This window comes from Numenius arquata, chromosome 2 (genome assembly GCF_964106895.1).
Source record: "Numenius arquata chromosome 2, bNumArq3.hap1.1, whole genome shotgun sequence".
Lineage (NCBI taxonomy): Eukaryota > Metazoa > Chordata > Aves > Charadriiformes > Scolopacidae > Numenius > Numenius arquata.
Genome location: NC_133577.1, coordinates 65,586,769 through 65,612,528, shown reverse-complemented (window position 1 = coordinate 65,612,528; position 25,760 = coordinate 65,586,769). Strand labels below are relative to the sequence as shown.

The 25,760-nt window shown below is 37.1% G+C and overlaps 1 protein-coding gene across 1 annotated transcript in view; it reads left to right on the top strand.

Moving 5' to 3' along the window:
• The window catches only part of ERC1 (ELKS/RAB6-interacting/CAST family member 1), a 300,150-nt gene that overhangs the window by 57,920 nt on the left and 216,470 nt on the right, over window positions 1–25,760 (top strand). The window contains exons 3-5 of the mRNA XM_074168034.1: window positions 6,511–6,927; window positions 22,655–22,729; window positions 24,740–24,895. Coding sequence (XP_074024135.1) covers window positions 6,511–6,927; window positions 22,655–22,729; window positions 24,740–24,895 — 648 coding nt within the window. The remainder of the gene's footprint in view (window positions 1–6,510; window positions 6,928–22,654; window positions 22,730–24,739; window positions 24,896–25,760) is intronic.

Below are 25,760 nucleotides of genomic sequence, written 5' to 3'. Positions count from 1 at the left end.
ACATCTCTTTTGAGCTTAATGTGGTTCATCCTGTTACAAATGTTTGAAACACTTCCAATATGAAGATTGTGAGATAAGTCGTTGTAATGAAGAAGTTTGTGAATGTGCATGCAGATTTGCTGGCAAAAAAAGCACCTGTAAGTTCTGTTGTTTTCTGGTACTCTACATTTGAGTGTAGACCTTACTGAATTATCCTTCTGACATAAAATATATAATAATTATTGTATTTTTTCTTTCCAGAGTAGTAGCATTGCAGTCATAGTAATCTAAAGACGAAAGTAAGGCAGTGTTTGTAGGTACCGTAAATACCTCTATTTCAGACCTGGAAGGGCTTTTGTAGCTGAAAGCTTGTCTCTTTTTTCCAACTTTAAAAATAGTTGGTTTAATAAGAGATTAGCTGTAAACTGGCATCTTCAGAAATCTAGTTTCTGGTCAATTAACACATTACATCTGTCTCTTTTTATTTTTTTATTTTTTTATTTTTCCCTGTGTTGGATCCTCAAAAATAAATACAGAAATATGTGTTATGTTATAAAAAATGCAAACCAGTCCTATGTCTTTCCAAGCACTTACTGTTTTCTACATGAAGAACAGCTTGATCGCTGAGTACATTTGCAGAAAACTGCCAAATACGTATATATTATAAAGCTGTCATTCAGTACAGGATGTACTGGTGTTGTGGGTTAACAGTAGAAGTAATCAGGAAATTCTCAGTAGCTAAGTTTGTCAATAATATTTTTTAAGAAACTTTTATTGAATCTGCTGATTTCAGCCAAACTTTTGTTAGGAAAAAATTTCTTCCCTCTGGAGTGGAATTTCTGATTAAAAATTAGAGAAGAGTCTGAGCAGGAAATAGACTTGGTAAGGGATGCTCACAGGGAGATGCTAAGGGGCCTCTTAGCTAATCCAGACAAAGACGTTGAGCCGAGATTCATCTTCCCTTTATGGCACTGAGATGTGAGAGATGTGGGTTTAAATTCCTAAGTCAGTCACTTTTCAGATATTTATACAATGCAGAATCTCTCTCAGTCCCTTTCGTAAGAATATCTTGTTAGAGATCCACCCAAGAACCGCTTATTGTCTACCGACTGGAGCCTCATTTGAGCTGTATGAAGGTGATAAGTAAGAGCTTGAACCTTTATCTCCCAGGCTGAAGCTCTTCTAACACACCACTGTGTATTCTAGTAGGACCTCTCTTTTTCTCCCTGTCTTTTCCATCACCCCATATTCTCTTACTCATGAATATGAGAGTCTTCAGTGTTCTCCCAGTGTAAAAGGAGAATTTTTTTTAAAGTCGTTGAGTTTTGCATAATACAACAATGCTTCCCACCTCTTTGTGGCATGGTGTCATATAATTGCATGTTATGTTTTCCCTAGTTGCTGAGTTCTTCTCTTCCTTTTTGCTGATTGTTGACAGGCATCTCTTGAACATACTGAATTTTTTCTTGGTATTCCAAAAATTAATTTTCCTGGTTTACCTACTTAGAATTTAAATCCAGGAGATTAAGAATTTAAATCCAGGAGATTAAGGAGAACTTGACTACAGAAGTGTTCTGTGCCCAGGTGCCTTGCCTCTGTTGCAGAGCCCACAGTTCTAATTTAGGCATTTAGACTTCCTGAATAAAGTATGGGATGAGTTATGTATCTGATTACGGTAGTTGCAAAGACTGTATCTGCTGTGTGAATAGCCAAAACAGCAAACAAAAAAAAAACCGGACAAATGTGTATTGGTATCATAAACGCTGTAGCTTGGTAGGTCGACCTCTGCCTTGCAAAGATGAGTGTGGAAATCGTTTCTTTAAAAAGAATGTCACAATTTAATCCTTTCTTTCAAAGTCATGCTAGTAGCAATGGCTTCCTCCTTTTGATCTAAAATGTAGGGTTAGAATACAGGCCTTGGCTGTAGAGTATCAATTAAATTCCTTTTTCTGTCTGAGTATGTTAAATTGCACATCCCCCACTTCCTTTGGAATGGTAAAATGATAAACATTTAAGTTAATTGGAACTACTGCTATTCAGGTCTTTCTGTTCTTATGTGTTCTACCAATTAGAACAAGAAGCTCTCCTCTCTTCAGTATTTTCTGTCAGGCCTACTGAATCTTTAAATATTTCATGCAAAATGGAAAAGCTTCATCAGGAAGAGATGAAAAGAGCTGCCTGCAGCAAGGTTCCCAAACTCACCAGTATAGCAATAGGTACGTTGCATTATCCTGAGAATGCAACAACAGGACTGCTTTGTGAACCAAATATAAGGAACTTCTCTATCATTGGCTGTAGTGATACTGTAGGTTGGAAACTCATCTAACCAATCTGCCAAGGTACGGGAAATGTGAATTTGAATCCTGTTACATAGAGGCGAAGATTGAATCATGTTCTCCTAATTACAGATGTAAATTTCGTGCTGCTGGCTGAGAGGCAAACTCTGTCCCTGTGTAGAGCCCAGTTAACAAGCTTTAAGTTGCCTCACGGAATTAATACAGGCAGAGGAACACCTGGTAAGAGGTTGTGTTCGCACCTTGCCCTTCTAGGATTTACATTTGAGGTGGGCCTGAAGGGGTTGAGCTTTGTCAAGAGAAAAGTACATTAGGCATAAGGAGCAAGAGACTAGCTAGAGAACTGTGCTCACAAAAATATCTTTGTGGTTTGCAGGTGTAGTTATAATGTGTAGTGATGCTTAAAGACCAATTTTCATTACTTAAGAAAACAGGGAATCCTCAAGGTCTGAGGATTAAGCAATAAGCTTCAAGCGAAGTACAGGTTCCACATAATTGCTTTGACTTTAATTATGTTACCTTTATTAAGCTATTTAAGAAAAACATGATTGGTACTTAATCAACAGAGTATGATGTAATGCTCAGTGGCATTAAAAGTACTTTTACTTGTTTATTTCTAGATAAGACAATTTCAGTATTTTTCAAGTTTGATTGAGGTCTCTAGTCAGGTCCTAGGAATAGGATTAAGCATCAGTGGCTAGTATCGCATGAACTTGAAAAATATTTTGCCTTCGTGGGATAGTCACTGACTTAAAAGTAAAGTCGAAGAAATGGATGAGAAGCTAGTAAGACTTGCCTGCTCCTCCAGAGGAAAAAGGATGTTTTCTTTGAAATGGTATAGAAGAAGAGCTATGTTAACTGAAAAAGTAGTTTATTTATGATGCCAGTTAAAGAAGGTATTGTTCCATTATTCTGAAAATCATAAAAATTTTTTGGAAAGCAGAGCAAAGAACTCAGTCTGCATACATCTTGCATGTTGGAAAGGAGTGGGTGTCACAAGCATAGAATAATTTTCTATGGTGTATTTTCCAGTTACCTTGCATGTAATGCACTTTATTCTCAGCTGAGTGGTTCAAAGAACAGTGTTAGTAATTCATAAGCTCAGTCCTAGCCCTTCCTCTAGTCCCACCTCTTAATTTTTCCTGGGAAACTGAATTCAAAGCAGTTGCTGACTATTTATGTTACTGGTACTAAATTTTATCACATACCATGTTTCTGAATCATGTAATAGATTTTGGTTCTTTCACCCAAAAGTTGCATGGGGGCTTTTCCAACTTTGGAGGAGATAATTTCTGTGGGTCTGAGACAATTTTTGCCTATGTAACCTGAATTGAGATTTCACAGCAGATCAAATGGTAAAAATGTGGGAGTTTGGTTGTGGTGATTTAGTCCATTGATGTTTATAAATAACCCAAGTTTGATTCTGAGACAACACTGAGTAGAGGAAGTAATTTCATTTAGTAGATGATGTGGTGGTTCAGAAGAAGCTCTTTTCTCGCCTGAGAGAAAGGAAATGCTGAAGTGGCAGTATGTGGAGAGGCAGGTGGAAGCATGTGGGAATTTGTTTGTTAGCTGGAGGAACAACATACAGCTGGGCTGTGGAAAAGTAGGGCTTCTCAAATACAAACGGAATTAACTCATTTGTGGAATTGTAAAGTTATATCTAGTGAGGTTATTGTTTAATTTTAATGAAATATAAGGATATTCTCTCACTATTGCTGTTGTAGTCCTTCTTACTTTATTGGTATTATGTAGGTACAGGTGAGGCAAACCTTTTCATGACTGCAGTGGGTTTTCTCTTACAGCTTGGTCAGTGTACGTTAATTGAACAGATGTAGTAGTTCTGATTGCCTACCTGCACACTGGCATGTTTGTGGTAGTGCCTTAGTTTTAAGGCTTGGAGGTTGTCTGACATACTCATTTTGACTGTTGTTTGAAGAAATGACAATAAATGAAAATTGAACACTTCAATTAAAAGAAAAAGAAAAACCAGTGATTTCTAAAAACGTTTTTGAAATCCATATTGATTTCCTTGATTTCCTTTCTTCTCTTATATTACTAAATGCTGACTTGAAAATAAATCTGAACATCCCCCAGTATATAAACACAAGGTACATTTTAGAACAGAGTAATTAATCATCCCTTCAGCTAGTATACCTGTGCTATGTTATCACACAGATTCTATAACCTATAACCTAAAGTGTAGTTTTAGATTAACAGAATTAGTAACTACCAAGTATTGTGTTCTTGAAATGGAAGAAAAGACAGTTACAGCATCTTAAATCAATTGTGAATCTATACACTTAAGTTTATTTCAGTTTATGGTGATTTAAGTTGATTTCTGTTTATACTGATACTGTAAAGGATGGTTTCGTTTCCTTCTCCACCAGCTCCTTGACTGCACGTTCCCACCCCTACTTTGCCCCACAATCAGCACTGGTGTAGTCACACCATCAACTGGATCAGAGATCTGGCTGGAGAAATGTTTTGTTTGGTTTTGTTGGGGCAGATTTTCAGCCAGGTGAAATTTTGATCCAGTTGTTAGTGCCAGCCACCTAAGGACGAAGAGCTGGCCTGTTCCTTTTAGTGGCAGTGGGGACTGAGGTGACCTGATTGTGAAATACCACCTTTAGTTTTGAAAAGCTCTTCTTAGGCCAGAAGACAGAAGGTGGGGCAGTACTCAGTCTAAAGTACTGACCTTTGTAAAGAAAATGGTATTGAACTGCTTTTATGTACCATTCTATACAACCAAACTAACTGTTAATGTTTCTAAAACAGGTTAAAGGTAGGTAACTGCTGCAAATACTATCTTCTCTCTATTTTCTTTTCATAGAATCACAGGATGGTTGGAAGAGACCTCTGGAGGTCAGCTGATCCAAACCCCCTGCTTAAGCAGGGCCACATAGAGCCAGTTACCTAGGACCATTTCCAGACAGTTTTTGAGTATCTCCAAGGAATTTTACATAAGAATTGTGATAAATATATTCTTGAATTAATACTTAAACCCAAATCTTTTTACATCTCCTCTTTTCACAGATATTTATGAATTTATACAGATACTTGGATTTATGTCAAACATTAATTTGGCACCATCTTTACATTATAGACCTTAACAGTGTGTCTCTTGTGTCAAGCTTGATAACAGATTATAACTAATACTAACTAGCTAGTATTTTAGTCCTAGTGAACACTGGAAGTAGCTGTATTGCAGACACTGATTTTTTTGTAATAAAAAGGTAGACCCCAGAGATCAGTCCATCTGACTTGTTCCCATTCAGACTAAGTTGTAACCACATCTGCTGCTCTTAAGGGAGTAGAGATGTGTCACTCAGTGTGTATCTCATCCCTGGTAATCAGATCTTTGTTCAGTGTTTTAGTACTTCGCCATTATTATCTTAATACTTCTGTCTTGCAGAGAAGAAAACAAATGTTTATCTAAATACGAAGTGAGGATGTTTTTCTAGGCAAACTGTGCTTCTCCTGTGTTAACCCACTGTATTCACAATCATTGGGACAGGATTTTTTGTCTTGTACAAGCACAAATTACTGCTGATCATTTGCTTGACTTCACATTCCTCTTTGTAAGGTGGTCATTTCTGTTCTAAATACTGTTCTGTACTAAAATCCTCATGCATAAAATCTATCGTGTAATCCTTCTCCCCAGTCACCATATATTCTATAGTTGTAGTTCTTCATGACATGGTGAAGTTTCTTCTGTAAGTCAACTGGGAAATCTGTTTTATGTATAGTGTTAGTACTGAAGACCTTGGGAGCCTTCATGGCTGATTACTTTTTATTACATGGTGTGTAAATTCTAATATGTCCCTCTGCATTGTCAATATAGTAATTCTAGTCTAGGACTTATTATGCAGAATTCTTCTATATGGTAGACAAACATTTGGGAAAAAAATGTTAAGCTCTCAGCTTACTGACGAATGCCTACTAACATTTTCCCATTTGAAATAGTGACTCACTCAAGTTGGTGGGAGTGAGAGTGTCACCCGAGTAAGAGGTTTCTAGTTTAAAGCAACCTCTACGAGGCATAGAAGGAGGGTCTTGAAATTTCTGTGGTATAACCCAGTTCCACCTAAATTCTGCTTTCAGAAAAACATTGTTGGTCTGTTGGTGTTGTGGTTTCTTCTTAGTTGGTAGTTCAGGAGGACTGATGTGACATATACTGTTCTCTTTATTTCTCCATTGGAGGCAATCCTCTGATTTTGTTTATTTATTTTTTTAGCATATGCAGATGACTATCCAGGCTCTCCAAGATGAGCTTCGGATCCAGCGGGACCTGAACCAGCTGTTCCAGCAGGACAGCAGCACTAGAACCAGTGAGCCCTTTGTGGCAGAGCTGACAGAGGAAAACTTCCAACGACTCCATGCAGAGCACGAACGCCAGGCCAAGGAGCTCTTCCTGTTACGTAAAACCTTAGAAGAGATGGAACTGCGTATTGAGACACAGAAACAGACCTTAAATGCACGTGATGAGTCCATCAAAAAGCTGCTGGAGATGCTGCAGAGTAAAGGTCTCTCAGCAAAAGCCACTGAGGAAGATCATGAGCGAACAAGACGGTTGGCTGAGGCAGAGATGCACGTGCACCACTTGGAGAGCCTTCTCGAACAGAAGGAAAAAGAAAACAACATGCTGAGAGAGGTAAGTGATCAAGCTCTGGGTTCATCTCCAATGTTAAACTCTTCTGTCTTCTCTCCATTTCACAGCTGTAAGGAAAGAATCTTCCATCCTCTCTTATAAACTGTATTTTACGTTGCAGACTTGACAGAATTTGTCCCTGTTTTAAAACTTCTTAATGGCTTCCTTGTGTGTGCTTTCTGGGGTTTTGTGCTTTAGACCCCACTTTCCCTGTAGTCTTCATATGAAGCTCTGGAGGTGAATTTTCACACAGACTAAAATTCATTCTTCCGTTCTATTTTAGTTTGAGAGAAAGTAGCTACCTGTATTTAGGAGAGAGCTGAGAGAAATCTTTGCAGGAGTAATGGATGATTGCTCTACGGTTTCCATGGAAACAGTCGTCTTGCTGTGAAGGGTATTTGATAAAACTATTAGCTGCCCTGGATGCACAGCCAAAAAAAAGATTACTTAAAGGGACATTGCTGCACATATAGTAACCCCTTGCAGCCCATCCCTCTGAAAACAGAAAAGATAAACCATTGTTGTATTTGTATTGCACCTTAGAGGAGCACAATGGTGGGCTTTCTTCACTATGAATTATCCTAAACTAATTATAATAAAATATAGGCTACGTGTAAGTATCTTAGAAAAATAAAGGAAAACAGGTGAGTTGTTGTGTAGCCAGTGTCCTTAAATTTCTTTATATTGTTAAATGCATTTCCTCTTGTCAATCAGCTTCCTAAAGTATTCTAATATTAACTTCTAAAAGGCTAGTAATTCAGCATGTGTTGTGTACATGCACAGGTCTGTGTGTATATGCATGTATTCACTAATGATAAGATTTTCTGTAAAGATTATTTTACATGCATGTTTAGATTTAATGCATGAATTGATAGCTATACATGTATGTGTAATATGTGTGGGTAAATCTAATGACCTGTTTTGGGCATTGCATCTCTACTTTGTGGTTCAGCATTTTTTTGAAAGCCTGATGCATACACAAGACTTAAGCCCCCTCTCTTAATAAGCCAAGGAAGCAAGGTCTGGCACAGAGGTTTTTGAGATGACTGTTTGCAGCAAATAAATACTTCTTAATACCTCTTATTCATATGTTTTCCATGGTCTGACCCATTGTACTTGTGCTCTTGCAAGCATTTATATAAGAAAGCTAGAGCCCATTGCATTTCTGAGCCAGATTTAGGCCAGATTTATTTTTTTAGAGCAGTAATCTCTTGAGTGTCTGGAGTGAAGATAATATGATTCCAGAGTTTCTACACTACAGTTTTTCCTTTATTTAGCAACCAATGATAATTCTGTTCCAATTCTTGTATCTATTTCAGGAAGAGAGCCCCAAATGGCTTCCATTTGTTTGTGCTTTAAGTCCAGCCACATAAATGAAAAGCTGGCAGGAGCTGTGTAATTTTTTAGGAATGCAGTTACTTTTGTTTCTGCTACTGATGAGTAGATGTTGAGAGATAGGAATTCTTGTTTCATTCACACATATCTGGAAGTCATTCATCATTTAAATCCTATCCTAGCTTTTATGGTAAAAGATTTCCTGGAGAAGGTAGAGATGACTTACTGACTTTGAAAGTGCAAATGCTGTTTATCCAACATGTTAAAATTAATTACTCCTTGCTGCTCATCCAGCTCTAATGCAATGAGAAGGGTAAGCTGCGTATACTGTAATTTGTCACTCAGGACACGGATATGGTGTGGGATCCAGCCTTGAAGCTGAGCACCCTAGTAGCCTTGGAAACATGGTGCCATGTGCAGAGATGCCAAATTATTTCTTTCTGGAACTGGCTGTCATCAGGAAGGGTTTTGTTAGTACCTGTGTGTTGTCCTGGAGCTCTGAGCTAACTGAACTCAGGCATGTCTGCATGAAACTCAGGTCTCATGCTTGGGGCTCCAAGGGGCTGGAGAAAAACAGGGGATGTTGCCGAATTGTAGCTGATGGCACCTGTCACACCTGGAAATTGTCTCTGTGTAGAACCTCTTAGGTGTGTCTGCATCACCATCCTCAACTAATCGTCTGTTTTGTGTTTATCTGTATTTTCGTAGTTTGAGGCTATTTTAGCCCTTTGCTACCCTAGATAGGGAGTATGGAATTTTTGAGCCGCCTTGAAGAAATCCGTCTACTTTCTTGATGGTTCTATATCTAGCATTCCCAGTATCTGGAAAGGCATGTGAAGCTCTTCTTTAAATATGGCTCTTAAAGGAAGCATCAGTATCTCAAAGGGATTTGTACGTGCTTGGGAGCTCAGCATTTATACTTCATGTCCTAACACATTAGAAAAGCTGAGAAAAACTTTAGTAGCAGTTTTGACCGTCTTAGCTAAAGCAAATTCTGAGATGTCAGAATCCACTAGTACTGTTTCTGACTTATAAGTGTGTTAGACTTCTGGTAAAGATCTTTGCTGGGAATAATAATAAAGATCTGCATCTTGAAGCAAAAAGGTATCCCTCTATTTTTCAACTTTGAAGCCTGCATGTAATTCAAAGCATGATGTTGAGAATGAGGGTCATCAGATGGTTTCTTGACAGACAGTACAAGTGCAGTCGCCAGCAGTCTGACGTTGAAAATTAAATATGAATTCATTGATTTCTTCAGCTATTGCTACTACTGTGATTGTACTAAAGTTTGCACTAATTTCCTAAGGAAAGGAAATTCTTAGGGAGCCCAGACTTACAGTTCTGATAAGATCATAGCCAAGGAATACCTGTACTGGTTCAGGCCAACGATCCCTTTAGTCCAGCATTGTGTTTCACATGATGGCCATATGTGGACACCCAGGAAAGGGTAAGAACAAGGCAAACGTGATACTTTTCTGTAATGTTGTCCCATCTTTCCAGCTGTTTACAGATGAAGGTTTTCTCGAACTTTTTGTGAGTACATGGTCAGTATCTTCTTCAGCCCCTGTAAACTTTCGCAGCTGTAGCATCATTTGGTAAGTGGTTCTAGAGGCTTGTTCTCTGTTGCAGAAGGAACCTGCCTCATTTCTTTTGAGTTTGAACCTGTCTCCCAGTAGCTTCCTCGACAGCCTCTTGTTCTTGTACTGAAAGACATGGTGAACGGGTGATCACTACTGAGACTCTGTGCCACTCAGTTTCAGATTTGTCATATCCCTTCCAAGTTCTCTCTTTTTCTAGGCTGAAAAGTCCAGTGCTACTTAATTGTTCCTCATATAGAAGATATTGCGTATAATTGATCATCTCCCAGAGCGCTGTCTCGGACTCCCCTATCAGACTCTCCCCTACAGATGGAGAGAGGTATCTCCATAAGCAATTTGACTCTCTCAAGCTTTTCACAAATGTCCTCAATTTCAGGGAACTCAAGCAATCTTTCCATACAAGTTCATAGGAAATATCCTTTATCCAGCATAGGATGTATTTGGCAACTCACTGATACAGAGGATAGGCTCTCATTAACACAAAATAATGAAATAGTAAATGTCTCACTGAACATCTCAACACAGACATGGATCTGGATACCCTAACTTCAGCAGATGACAGTGTGACTGCATCACATTCCTCTACCCTAGAAAACAAGCTTGAGATTCATAGTTTATAAAAAGCGGGCTTCTATTTTGAATACTCCTTCTTAAGTCTTAGTGAAAATTATTCATATTATTGTTGGTATTCTAGACTTAACTTTCAGAAACAAGATTATTATCATACCAGCAAGAAATACTTGATGAAATCCAGCAGCTGGACTACAGCTTCCAGAATAGCTCCCAAGTTACATTAACTGCCACCTCACTGTTTCAGACTCACCTGTTGTAGAATTATCAGTGATGGCAGTGACAGCACATAGCTCTAAAGATAATGAAGCTTGCTGTGCTCTTTTTGACTACCTCCCTGCTCCCCCACCCCCGAAATGCTAGGTGCACTGAGTAGAAATATGTTTTTCTCAGCTACACAGAGTAATAGATGCACCAAATGTTAGTACAACTTACGGCAGAATAGAATGTGATTGTATCTCCATCTGGTGTTCTAGACACTTGGAGTACTTCAGGCAGACTGTCATTCATAAGGGCCGTCCAGCATCATTACACCAACTTGGTTAAACCTTTCTCTTTTGAATTTTTCATTACTCTCTGTCTTTAGGAATATATTTATGAAGGAAGAACTTAAATGATACACTTCTAGCATCGCAGTCATTAAAGAGGTAGCTTCTTGTGAGTTTTTGGAGAAAAAAGTTTAGGCTGAATTTCTCATCTGCCTAGAAGAAAGGATAAAAACAAAACTGCCTGCATTGGTTCTACCCAGAGGAACAAAAAGAAGCTGCTCATTGGGTATTATTGTCAGATATTTGCCAAACAACTTTGGCAGTGTTGTCCCATTTTCTTACTCCTTCACGAGGAATAGCAGCAGAGACTTTACAACAGTAGTTAATCTGATGACCTGTTTATCTCTGAGTTGCTACTGGATGTACGTACTCTGCAAGCCGAATACATCTCTCTTCACAACAGTGCTGTGGCTTATACTAATTGGAGTTTCCGGGATATTACTGGATATCATATATCACTGCATTTCTCCTGCTCAGGTAGGGACACTGATATCTTAAATTGTAAGAACTAAGGAGGATGTATGAAGGCAAATTTCCAAATGTATCTTCTTTTCATTGGCCAGTGGGCTTATTGGTATCTACCAGATAAATATATGAAGCCGTCAATCCCATCATAACCTATATAACATATATTCAGAGTCCTGATAATATATATAGCCATAACCACTGGCTTTTCCTGAACAGATGCAGCAGAAGTCATGCACAGTGCTAGTTCTTCTTCCTTCATAACAGTTTTACCACATATTTATAATGAAGGATGTGTAAGTCCTGCAGGTGACTTGTGATGGGCTGTATGTGGCTGTTTGCAATATCTTCAGCAAGAGGGCAAAATCAAGTTAAACTGTGATCTTATAGCTATAGCATTCTGCTGGGAAAAGCAAGTGGTTGGCTCAAACTTTGAGGCTAAGCAGGTATTGGGGTGACGTGTTCATTGAAATAACAGTATAGTAGAATGGCAGCATAGTTCATCAGAAAGTATGAAACAGCCATTTGATTTGATAGACAAAAATTAGACAGTTGTTCCCCGAACTGTGAATCCAGGTCTGGGACAGATGGCTGACTACAGCCTTTTATTGGGAAACAGAAAGACTCTATCTAGAAGCTTTCTTCAGGAGTCAGTTCTAGTTTCAAGGTTTATATGTTACAGTGGTATGGAACAAGGAAAGAACCAACAGTAGCTTTGCACTTTGTGTCACAAAAACTGTATTTGGTAGTAAATAACATTTTGGGGGGAGGAGTGTGTGGGGATTGTTTTTGATTTGTTTTGTTGGTTTTTTTAATAATTGGGCCCATTCAAACAAGATGTAATTTTAATACAACCGAGTGCAAAACTGAATTAAGGAGTCAGGGATGTAGTGCTTAACAAAAAAAGGGTGGTTTTGTATGTAAAGCAGTCACTGAAATGGGTCATTCGTAAGGGCAGTCATTTACAATGAACTTAAGGAAAGAGGCTATGGCAGAACAAGCTATTATTTCTTTTCATCTTCAGTGTTTGTTGAAATGGCAACCCCACAAAGTCCTGTTTGTGAACTGTATTACGGTTATCTAGTATGGCCTTATTACAAGAACTGATCCCTGTTTGTAGCTATTTTGAATCGAACAGTGCTCACATTATTCTGGGAACTAACACTGAATTTCAGTGAGCGCTCTTTTATTATGTCTCCACTTAGGGTAGATGTCTGTCAGAGCAGTGAGCAGGTGCACTAGGCTATAACATACATATACTTGTCTTAGCTTTAGATCATCAAACTTGATACTGTGAAGGCCAAAGAGCAGCAGCAAGGAGCTGAGTGAGAAAGGGTGGATGGGCTATATAGACATAGCATCAGAGCGCTGCTGAACAATGCCCAGTGAAGAGAAAGGTTGTTTGCCTTATCTGACTAGATTTTAATTAACTATGACAAGTTTTGCAAAGAACTTCTTTTTCCATGCATGTGTTAAAATTCTTACCCTTTTCTGCTCCAGGCTCAGAAAAGGATTTAGAAATTTTAATTGGAGCAATTAGAGTTATATCAAAGAACACTTTTGTCCTGTTCCAAGATTTTGCAACATAAATGACACAGTTTTAGAGAGAATTTTTGGTTTGCTGGAGTAGAGAGATTGATTCAGTAACTGGAACTCTTACTACCATCATACTAGGGGATGTCTTTTTGATGAGTTAAAAAAATTAAGTTGCTGCTGCTGCTGCTTCATTCTTTTGACCTTTCAGAAGAGGGTAGCAGGAAGAAGTGATTTAAATCAAGATAATTTAAGTGTTTATGTCTTTTTTAGACTCACTTGATTTTTCTAGAAGTAGTTTTAAAACATGTAGAGCTTTTGTAGAACAAAATTTGAGATATTGGGATATTGCAACTTCAGAGCACAGATAATTTACTCTTTATACATTTTGCTTTTGTAAATACCATTGTAATTTGGAAACTCTTATGTGTCACGTCATAAAAGAATGACAGTCAAAAATGTACAAACATAGATAGAAATTATTTTCATCTTTCCTCAGTTCAGAGGTTGGTAGCTTGATAGTTCTTAGAAAATGGAAAAATTGGGGTGAAAAAAACCCTATTTTTGTTTCATGTTTTTCCAGACTGCAAAGAAATCATAAACAACTTCTAATTTTGTATAGCAAATTTCTGATTTTTATATAACCATTTAATAATTTGTAGAAATTAAATGAATTGAAAAAATCAGAGCAGCAGTCATCTGTCAGTGTGTTTTCTCTGTATTACAGTTATGATCTCATCAAAGTGAAATAATCCATAAAGTTTCAGTGGGTTTATTCATATGCTTTTTCTAGCATAGGCGGATAAAATTATAGAGATTTAATTTTTTACACTTATTTTAAACAAGTTTTTTCTTCATGAATGAGCTTAGTATTCAATGAGATTGCTTTTTCTTTTTATTCACACAAAGCAAAATTTCTAACTAGTTCAATTTAGCACCTCCATCCCCTTTAGCTGGGATTTTTAAAACTACGTGAAACAATTTAGAAATGCACAAATCTGGCTGAGGATTAGAGGTTTAAAATATGTAAATGTTAATGTCTTTTGATGTCTTATTATATTTGTGTATATATTACATGATTTACTTTGTTTATAAATTAGAACTTAGGTATGCTTTCCTTGGAGACGTTAGTATTATCCTACACTTTTCTTCAGCAGAGATGAAATTTGTGGAATTTTGTTTCTGGAAGTGTGAAACTTTGTAGTAAAAGAAAAAAAAAAATTGAATATACATTAAAAAGTTGACAGCTAATTAAGTAATAAAAATATATGCTTTTGCATTTTCAATATGAGGGAAGAAAGGAAAAATGAAGAACTAGTAGCACATGTAAATAAATTTCTAAATTATTAAGATTTTTATTTTGAATGACTTTAGCTTTTGAATTCACACTTCTGTAGTCAGATTTCAACACAATGACTTGCTACTTAAAAGTAATAGGATGTTTTGAATTGGTGTGTCTCATCTTCATCTTGCTTTTACACTAATGCTGAAATTTTGAGGGATTTTGCTTTTGTTTCTTGCTGATTGGAATACTGAGATGAACTGGAAGCTGTGGAGTTTAATTTTCGCTTTGGATGATGCCTTTTTTTAACAAATGTATGTGTCCTAATATCTGAGGTTTTGGTTGGATTTAGAAATCACCATCTGAATGAATTCATAAAATTGCAAAACACAGAGGTGAGTTTCTTTAGCCAGGGGTAACTGAGCTTCAAAGCAACTGGCACCCTCCCTTATTGATACGTGTGCAATTTTCAGCACATCTTTCAAAGTTATGCTCTTTATTAATAGGATAATAATTTATTTTTTCGGGGAATTATGTTGATTGTGTTTGCAAAAGCAGGAGATGACAAATGGAAAAATACAGAAATGATTTCTGAAGGATTTATCCTGAGTATTGGCTTCAAGCTTGTATACCTATATCTTTTTAGTAGCAAAACTCTAACAGTAATGAGATAAATTATACAGGACTCTTATACATTCTTTTTTCAGTTCAGTTTTGTATGTTGCTGGAATAGAAGTTAAAAATGCTCATGTCTAGCACTTTCTGAAAAATGCTCTTAGAAATCCTGAAATAAAACCATTGTAATTCTATCCAGTCACCTTCTGGTCCCAGTTAGTAAAGATATTTATATAAATGAGCCATGCAGGTTGAAGAGCTCTCCCAGAGGTCATTTCACGTAACCTCCTGCTCAAATCGGCAATTTCAAGTGATGGGGATTCCACAGCCTCTCTGGGTACCTGGTCCAGTGTTTGGGTAAAATCTTTTCCATATTAACAAGTCAGAATTTTCTGTGCTACAACTTTTCCCCGTTGCCTAGCATACTTCCACTGTGCACTTCTGAAAAGACTTTTGTCTCCATCATCTCTACAGTTTCCAATTAGATAGTTCTAGAGAGCATCAAGGACCTCCCCAAGCCTTTTCTTTTTAGCTGAACAAACCCAGTTCTCTCATCCTCTCCTCTTAACACGGTACGTTCCAGCCCCAGCCATCTCGGTGGCCGCCTGCTGGACTCTCTTCAGCTTTTCAATGTCTTTCTTGTACTGGGGAGCCCAAAATTGGGCACAGTACTCCAGCAGTGGTCTCGCAAATGCTGCATAGAGAGAAATAACTGCTTCCCTTCTCCTGGTTGTGTACTCTTGATAATATAGCCCAGGGTGCTATAAAAAAAAAATATTATTTTTTTCCACTTTTTTCCTTTTTTTTTTTTTTTTTTTTTTTTTACAGCAAGGGCACACTCCTTTCTCCAAATACATATCTTCCCCAAATTTCATAAAATCTTCAAACTTGCTGAGAGTGCCGTCTATCCCATCATTGAGATCATTAATAACGACACCGAATAATATCAGCCACAGTATCAGCCTCTGAGGATTATTGATAGTAAGCTGCTACCCATTAGACTTCATGCTGCTGATCACCAGGCTATTAGCCTGACAATCCAGCTAATTTTCTACCCACCTTGTTAACCACTTATCCAGTCTGTATTTGGATCACCGATTTGGCTACAAGGATCTTTGGAGGCCACGTTGAAGTCTTTTAAGTAAAGACATGCAACACCCACTGCTCATCACTTACCCACACCGCCAGTTACATCACTGCAGAATAAAATCAGATTAGCCAGGTACTATTTGTCCTACAAAATTACAGATCTATTTGATCTCAGAATCTATTGAATAACTTTTAAAATTAACAATGATAGTTAATACTGAACTGATGGATACTTGTGAAATTTTCCTTCGGTTGTAACATTTGCATTTAATTGCAATTAATTGGAACTGGGTTGCTAAAATCTTTCAAAGGTTTAGACATGAAAGGTTGACAGAAAAGCCACCTGGGAAACTAAACTTTTAGTACAAAAGGTATAACATTCCCTTAGCAAGGCCTGGACTACATGTTGGAGAAAAAAAACAAATATTTTTTTAGTTAACTAAAACTATTGAGTCTACTGAGTGATGCAAAGATCCTGCACAGAACATCATATTTGATCTTATGAAGACAGGGGCAGGAAAGTTAAGATTTAAAAAGTCAGAATTCAGCTATGTTTTTAGTTTCACATCCTAATATTTTTCATTTTTAAAAAAAAAAAAAAGTTCATGTATGAAAGAGCATATTTTTCTTGTTCTCTGTGATACGTGCTACCCAACTGTGTAGGTTCTGCAGGAAATGGGAGGCATGTCTGGTTTTGCTTTGGAAAGTGCTTATCTCCTGGTGCTACTGAAAGATAAGTTGCTGTAATTTTAAGCATACAGCCTATTGCGCTATAAAAACATCATCTCTTAAAAGTGCACCTTCATGTTTCTTCCAAATCCCATGCAAAATCGGAGGCAGAAGTAACTGAGGGAGTAACAATGGCCAGGTTTATGAAGGAAGAAAAGGTTCTGATTAAATTCCTCCCTTCATTATTATGCATGTGTATAGTTTATTAATATTTTTAAGACATAGTGCAGATACTTTTCAGTATTGATGACTCCTTCAATTCTTAACTATTTTCTCTAATTTTCAATTATTTTGGCATTTCTTGGTCAAGAAAAAGATCACAGAATTTGTCATTCTTTATGATGCATTGAAATTACTTTATCACAGCTATTATACACATATCCAATATTCTCAGTACATTTGATCAGCTGTTCTACGTAATTACGCTGACCAGAAAATTACAGTATAGTTTCCCATAGGGGTGCTGCACTACCTTGCAGACCTACTTGGCAGATGTAATATGATGCACACCTTTAGCGGTTTTCTGGGATTTTATTTGAAGTAGATTTTTTAAAAAGGAAAATAGCTATTCTTAATTAAAAATTTGGCAGTGATGAAGTACCAACCCCAGCTCTGGTTAAGGTGGCCACACTGTTTAAAACTTCTGACTTCCAATTATTGAATCTTAAAGTTTTTTGGACAGAAGAATTTTTGTTGTCCATGAAGGTACTTTAAAGTTGTAATCAATTTGCACCATAATTTTTGTTTTGATTTTTTTTTTTTTTCTAAAGACAGATTATGCTCTTGCAGTCATTCTTTGACTTGATATTCTCTTCAATATATCAATGTTGTTTTTAAATTGTAGATAGAAAGCGGACATGGTATACGTGTAGTGGTAGCACTAGTGCCAAACAGGTAGTAAGGTGGCTCTCTTATGTCAAAGAATTGTAGAAACTGTAATAGCTTGTAATAATGGAGTATTAAAAAACTTGCAACAGAAATTGGATAATAGAGCACTCTTCAATTTCTTGGTTATGTTGTTGATATCTGGTGGCTAGAAGTTCCCACTAGCTAAACTGAAAAAGAAATGTGGTGCATATTTTTAATAGTAATAATAATTAACAATGAAAAACGTGTGTTGCATATAACTCAAGAACAAGTAGCTTTTTTCCCTTTTTGCTATCTTTTTTTAAAATAAATAAATCATTGAACATATAAAAACATTAAAAACGTACTTGAACCATCCCTTATTATGGGATTTAAGTTGCATACAAAGGTAGGAATATGCTGAAGTTTATTAATCTGTTATTGAACAATATCAGTTACACGTGAAGGTTCTTTCTGTGTGAAAGTAGAGCAAAGGAATAATGTATTATTACCTTATCAGAATGGATAACTTGCAAGGAATGAAGAATTAGTCTTGTACTTTTCTGATCCTGGTATCTGTGTGTGGCCCTATGCTTTTAATTATTGTGCAAAGTCCTGTTTTGAAGATGAAAATATTAATTTTCATTCATCTATGTAGTGGGCATCCACAGTATAATCTGAATACATCAGAGATATGATACATTAATATTTCTCCATTCTGCCACTGAAAGATAAGCAGATAACCTGTATTTCACAATTAAGAAGGATATCTATGCACCACCTTCCTTCAGCAGCCACACTTAAATCTGTGTTCTAGGGAGGTTCAGTCTGCCTGTAGCCCTGTTTTCAGGCTCTTCAGAATCACAGGCATGTTGCCAAAATTAAGTCCTTACTATTGAGTCAAGAGGTGGGAGGTGTTGTTTTTCAGCAGGTTATGTCATCCAAATCACAGTGGAATTACTTAAGATGATAGAAGTAGGACATTTCCTTTGCTGAAGTGCAAAGCATCGTTTCAGACAGTGGAGATACAGAAATTTCTAAAGAAAAAGCTTAGAAGAATTTTCTGTTCGGGAAAACGCTGTGCGATGTGAAAAGCAGACACTGTTGTGTCAGCATCCCGTTAGTGACATGCTGTTCCCCTACGGTGTATTCCACCTATTCCATTTCCATAGTAGTAGCTGCTTTTATGTTCTCAGGTCAGAGACCATGTCTCTGCACAAGTGGAAATTATCTAGTATGTAATTACACTACTAAAATAAAAATAATATATTGTTCAAAACACTTTTTGCATATTACTTTTTGAGCTTATCTTTTGCTTTCTCAGTTTCCAAAAGTTCACAAGAGTTTCTTTAATTTCTTTTCTGTTACCAAGCTGTTTCATTTTATTCTACAACAACAGTCCTTGGATGATTGTACAACTGATGTGACAGGAAAAGCTGGAGTTATAACTTTCTGCATTTAGCGAAAGCTCGTGCAATTCAGAATAGGATACTTTTGACTCTTGCATCTTCACCTTTTTAAGCTTAAAGAATCATCTTCAGAATTGTTCACTTTTTCCCATACATGAGTTTTGAAGCAAGGAAAAGCAAGTTTTTTTAATTCTGAAATTTGGGGGATTTGAACGCTCTTCTCTTCCTGTCCCATAACTTTTTTAAGTGGACATGAATTTGAATATGCTGCCAAGATGTGACTGGGATGTCTTCAACTGTGGACTGCTTTTACTAGTTTCCTCTCAAACGAGTTAAGTGACATTCTTGGAGTTGTGTTGTTTATATGTGTATTCTTAGTAGGTATTCTCATAGCTAAGCAGAGATGACAGAGTAATTTGGTATCACAGCAATACAGGATGCGTGCTACAATGAGCGTTCTGAAATACCACCTCACTTAACGTTCGCACACATGAATTTACGAAAAGGACAGTGTGTGTCTTAACCTCTTGGTTTCCTGCAGTTCTCTCCTCTCAGCCTGGGAATCGCAGGGAGAGCCTTGAGAATTCTGAGGTGGGACTGGAAGATGAGGGGCATGTTTGAGCCTCTCCAGAGGGAGAGTCAGAAGTCATGCTTCTTTCTTATTCAAATGTTTGTATACTTGTACAAACAGTGCTGTTCACTTCAACTAAATAGATACAGGCCTGCCACTCCAGTAAAGTATCTGGATGCTTCTCCAGCATTATGCTGCTTGGTGAATGCATGAATGGAGTCCCCAGTGTCCACTCTGCAAACTTTAGATCTGGAGGTTTTTCAGGAGGAAGCCACTCCTATCACTTGAGTTGTACAAAAGCACCCTTTGAAAATTTATGAAGACTCCAGTCTAGCTACAGTCATACGTGCTAAGACGCTGAAAAAGGTGTTTGTAGAAACTTTGTTCCAGTGGCAAGACAGAAAATCAGTCTATCCAGAACTCATGATAAGGACCAACAGCACAGTATCTTGGAATCGTGGTGCAATTCTTGAATCAATATGTTAAAGCTGGCTGAGGTGGAAACAGGGAGAAATATACCACGCTACATTAAGGAAGGCAGCTGAGATCATTCCCTATGGAGGAAGACGAAGGACACTCAAGAAGTCATGTTTTTCATGGCAGGTACTAGTAAGGGCACTGAGAAACAGGTGGACGGTGCTGGATCTGCTCCCCATCATACTTCTAAATGCTCAAGCTGGTCTTGAGCCTTAGAAGCTCATCATAGCTTATTCCTAATAAGGCAATATGTAGCATATGATTTTTGTCTTTGATCCTTCATTGAGGGTAGTAAGATAAGCCCCGAGTTTGTTATGGGTAGAGTACGTAGCGGACTGTCCTATGCTTAGTTGAAATGACATTTTTAAAGCAAATTCAGCTTCACGATGAGCTTCTTTTCTAATGTTATGTATAGCAGCATAACCAAATGAATCTCTAAAATATTACCTCTGAAGAAGTGGCAACTGGAATAGTAAGTAGCGGAGGCAGACTGGAAAAGTAGTTTCACTGATGTGTCTCAAGAAAAATGCTGAGGATGGAGTAGGTAATAAAAGTGACATGAGGATGTTGGTGCACCTTGTACTGATGATATCCTGTGTGCTGACAGCTGCTTTTTATTTCTTTTGAGACTGGGCACAAGAAATGGCAGAAAAAGGTTCAGTTGGTTGGGCTGACTGCTGGCTGCTTTGAAAAAGCTCGCAGCTCTGCTAAGGAGATGATCCCAGGGATAATGCCTATAGTCTTTAGATGGCCCCTTGATCAACCCCCTGGAAAGAGCATCTCAGTGTAGTATGTTCCCCTCCTTAGATTTAGCATGAACATTCAAGATTAAGTGGCTGCCTCACTTGATTTAAAACCTGTTAAATAGGTACAAGCCATATCTGTTTAACTGTAGACAAAAGAAGATGCTTCTAATCCTGTAGGCAGATGGAAGTGTTGGAAGAATGCTAGAGGCCAACAGTTCGGAAAGCCGGTAATGAGAAATTACTGATTATGCTGTGCTTTGGGCATCAGTTGGGAAGAATAGCAGAGAGGAATGCACACTGCCTTTTCTTTGGGCATGCACATTACAGGCAGGCAGAGGACATCTTGGGCCAAAAGAACAGTGTGGCTAGACTGTTTAGATTTGAGTAAATCCATTATGTGAATGCAGGTACAGGCAAGTAGAAGAATAATAGTGGTATTGCTCCATTCTGGTCTATATGGTGTCAGTGATACAGGACCGGAGGCTCCCAAGTTATCTGTTGTTTATGGGAGAAACAAATATATTTAGAGGAGCTCTTTGGTTTATTTTTTCAGGAGGTATTTTTCTCAGAAAATGCTACCCTATGCTGCAAACATACTTGTAAAAATAGCTTCTCAGGAAATACACAACTGTAGTATTTAAAGACAGACAAACCTACTGGACTTTCTTGTAATTACCATTCACAGACATCAACTTGTGCCAGACATGCAAAATTCTTCTTGTGGCTCTTGTCATATCACTGCACATTTCTATCTTGCTCACTTCACAGCTATGTAAGAACACTTGACAATCTTACAAGAATAAATAGTTTTCAGTATTTTGAAAAGCACTATACAACGCTACCATTCTCATTCAAATAATTAATCACATGGAGCAAGTTGCACATATGACTGCCAGGTAAAGTGTCATCTTGTCACCATGTCTGTTGAAAATATGAGTTTGTGGATGGTTTTTTGGATTTGTCTTTTAGGTGTTTGAGGGGAGTGGGTGGCTAAACCATGCATGTGATCATATGTACAATTTGTTGTTATGTTAACTGGTATCACAGTTCATGGGCACCATTTTTAAGTCACATAATATTAACATTCTAACAGTATTCACATTCCTACATTTAACATTGGTGTGTAGTGTAAGGACAATACTATTTTAAGACAAATAATGCGAAAGTGGAATAGATACTATATTGTTTCTACAGTTTGCCCACTTATTGGTTTGAAACCTCTAACTACTTTATACGGTAGAACAAGTTTCAGCTTTCTATCATTTTATTCCTTAGTGAGCAGTCTGAAGCATGCTAGTTCTGTGAATTTACATCAACAGAAATATCACATGGACTTTTGTATCTTCCTGTCTGCGTGCTTGGAGCTTCTAGAGCAATGTGTTATCCAGTCATGTAGTTTCAGCTATGTTCAAGGCCCAGCGGAGAAAGATTTGCATTATGCATAACTAAACATTGCTACTCTGGGGTAAAAAAGTTGGAAAAAGAGAGTTTTCAACACAGCTGCACCCTATAACTTATTGAAACAAAGCCCACAGCATTATTGTTTTCAGTTAGCATCTAGTCAAATAAATTATGTGTCTTTCATGAGAAACTGGTAGTAATTTAGATTAGCACACAGGTGATGGGGGGTTTTTAGTAAATTTGTCTGTCATTTCAACAGTGTATTTTGAGTAGGTAGGTAGTCAAAGATGTTTCTGTTGTGCCTTTTTAACTGAGCCTGTGATTCTGTTGAATGAGCATTCACCTATCCTTTTATTGATATGAGAAATGATAAAATATATGAACTGGTAACATCAGAAAGCAGCACTGAATTGTGCTATGTATTAGAAAGAGTAACTTCTAGTAATTTTGTTTGTATTTGATAAGTGGGACAAAGTGTGATTACACTAACTCTTGCTTTCTTTTCTGCTGATACAGGAGATCCATCGTCGATTTGAAAATGCTCCTGACACAGCCAAGACAAAGGCTCTGCAAACTGTTATTGAGATGAAGGTAAGTGATTGCATACAGGCAGCAGTAGAGTTTGTTCTCTGGAAAATGTGTTTTCATATGAAAGGTGACTGTGCTAAATACCATATACTTCTGTCAGTCTTCTAATTTAAAGTAAGTACATTTATTTTATATTATTTTATTATCTGTTATAATTTTATTTTTAATTATTGATCAATGAAGAGACAGAGCTGCTTCACCACACAATAGAAACCTGCCTTCTGTCTGCCTGCAGCAGCGTCTACAGATTTCGTTCCGTTAACCAAGAGTTCATTGTATTACAAGGATGGGAATGATGGATTAGTAGGTTTTTATGATGATGTGGGTCATTTTCTTTTTATGCTACCAACATTTGAAATACTGCTTTGCATTCTATGTGTCAACAAAGTTAGCAATTTGCAGACTTAAAACCCACATAAAGACTGGGTCATATAGCTAGAAAGACGCCTGTATGTAATCATAAACCTAACTTTTGTAGGGTATTTGTGATTGAATTCTTAAACCATTAACTCAAGTATCTAATGGAATGATGGCCATTTGCCAAGAGCTCAGGAGCCACAAGTGGAGTATGTGGTTTACACGGCTTTATACAATCATATTTCATATTATATGGTCCATAAATTGCATCAGACAGGGTTTGAACAAATACAGTTAAAAAATTGGAAACTGTCTTTGCAAACTATTCTCTTCCATTTTCTTATTGTCCCTTTCTCCCTCCTTCTTTATCTGTGCCTCTTTCTTTTATTTTCCTTCTTTTTTTCCCCTTCCAATTCTTTCCATTCCATCTCAGTGTTTTCCATAGTAATTTCCCATCTTTCTACTCTGGAGCCTTTCACTTACTGTCTTTCTTTTATTGGTCTTTGTGGTCCGTAGTAATGAAAACTAATTGACCATCTGATAACAATAAGCTGTCTTTACTATCAGAAGAGGAACACCATTATTTCTGGGAAATGATGTGAAAGCTGAAACTAAATACTGTTGTAAATTACAGCATACCACTTGACCTTACTACCTCTCTAATTTTTTATTGCAAAAGTCCGCTTTACTGATTTTAAGTTAAACATCAAAAATTAAGCAGGAGATCTGGCTAGATCTTCGTAATGGTCCTTTAGAAAAATCTTATCTCATGAATGAAAACATATATATGAAAATATTTCACACTATTTTTCAGCTGTGATTTGATTATCAGACAAAAGAAATTATGAAGGATTTATTGGTCTATGAAAGAATGGACGATAGCTTCAAATCCTACCTGTATTTCAGGAAAGACAGAATATTTTGGAGAAATGAAATAAAAACAAATAGACTTCTTTAAGAAATTATAGGTCATAAATACATATCTGTGTTCATAAGAATGCTTGAAGCCCTGTGTGCTGTATGAATCTATTCTTGCTGTTCCTAACACATAAGACTTCTATAGAAACAGTAAACCAAGTAGATTGAAAACCTCTGTCCTATAAAACAATGAGGATAATGGTAGATTAACTGTTTTATTTTTCCAGATGTATGTATTTTTAACCATGGAAATGTTTTATATGTTGTAGATATATAGAGGCAGAATACTTGAAGAATCCTCCACTGCTTTATCCACTCAAAACTAGATTGTCCACTTAAAACTAGATCGTTGCATCTTTTCCTTGCTTATGGCACTCTTTATGTTCTCTATTTTTGATCCCACTTAAATTACTAGTAGCACAAACCCATTTTTTTGCCATTCTTGCAATCACATTTTGCTGTTCATTCAATTAGAATTAAATTTCTACCCGTGTTTTCTTTCAGTACTAAACCCTTGCTTTCTTTGAAAGGTATAAAAAATTGAAAAATGAGTACTTGAGCATTCGGTCTATACTCAGAGGTGTAGACTGATTTCCGCAGGAACTTAAGGAGTAAATTTCAAGGGCAGGTACATGTCCAACAAATTATTTGTTTGTTTGTTTGTTTTTTTTACTCCAGTGGTATGTTAACTTTGTATCTAACTTTGTTTATTTATCTGTCTCTTCTAATCATTTTCAGGATTCAAAAATTTCTTCCATGGAGCGCGGCCTCCGGGATTTAGAAGAAGAGATTCAGATGTTGAAGTCAAACGGAGCTCTGAGCACAGAGGAACGTGAAGAGGAAATGAAGCAAATGGAGGTGTACCGTAGTCATTCCAAATTCATGAAAAATAAGGTATTGAGAAAACAAATGACAGTAGTAAGATAAACTGAGCTTAGCAAACAGATGAGAGAAATATTCATACTTCAGTAAGGAATTACAGTCTGGGTTCCCATTTAAGTGCTGGGAAACAGAATTTGTTTGAATTCTGCCGTGAAGCCACTAAAATTACTTAAAAATATCTAAGAGAACTTTAAATTCAAATTTGAAAATATTATAATGGTAAAGTCAGTGATCCTGCTTTTACTGTCACATCTAACTTTCTTTTATGTCAGAAGGATTTTGTGTTTATCTTTAGACCATTGCTAATCCATTATTCCAGTATAGTTTTATGGGTTTTTTGGTCTAAAGACTTTTCAAATGTAGTCTGTTGAAAAAAAGAGTGTTTCTTTTTGCAACTGTTGTACTATAATTAGTAAGTCTTTTTATTATGTAAGGGCTGAAAAGAGCATGAACTGTCACTATAATGGCTTTCCATTATACTCTCCTTCCAGTAGTGGAGTCAGAATGAGAGTAGATTCTACAACAGTAGTGGTGCCAACACTAATTTATGCTGTTGGGAATACAGGACAAATACAGCAGTGAGACATGTTGATCCTGAGGCAGGAAGATGGACACCGACTACTGAATTGTCTGTAGCCGAAAGTCAATTCAGTCTTTGTTTCTCCCAAAGAAGTGTTTTAGTGGTCCCTAACATTTTCTTATAAAGATTCAGGCCACCTCATACAGTAAATTCCAAGCATATTGTGAGCAGTCCTGCTTTTCTTAGTTAGCTTTTGTGTACTCCCTGCAAGCAGTGTACAGCAGTGTACAGATCCCTGGAACAGGGGTTGAAAATCGCTCTACTAGGTCCTGAACGATTGTAACCTACTGCATTTGA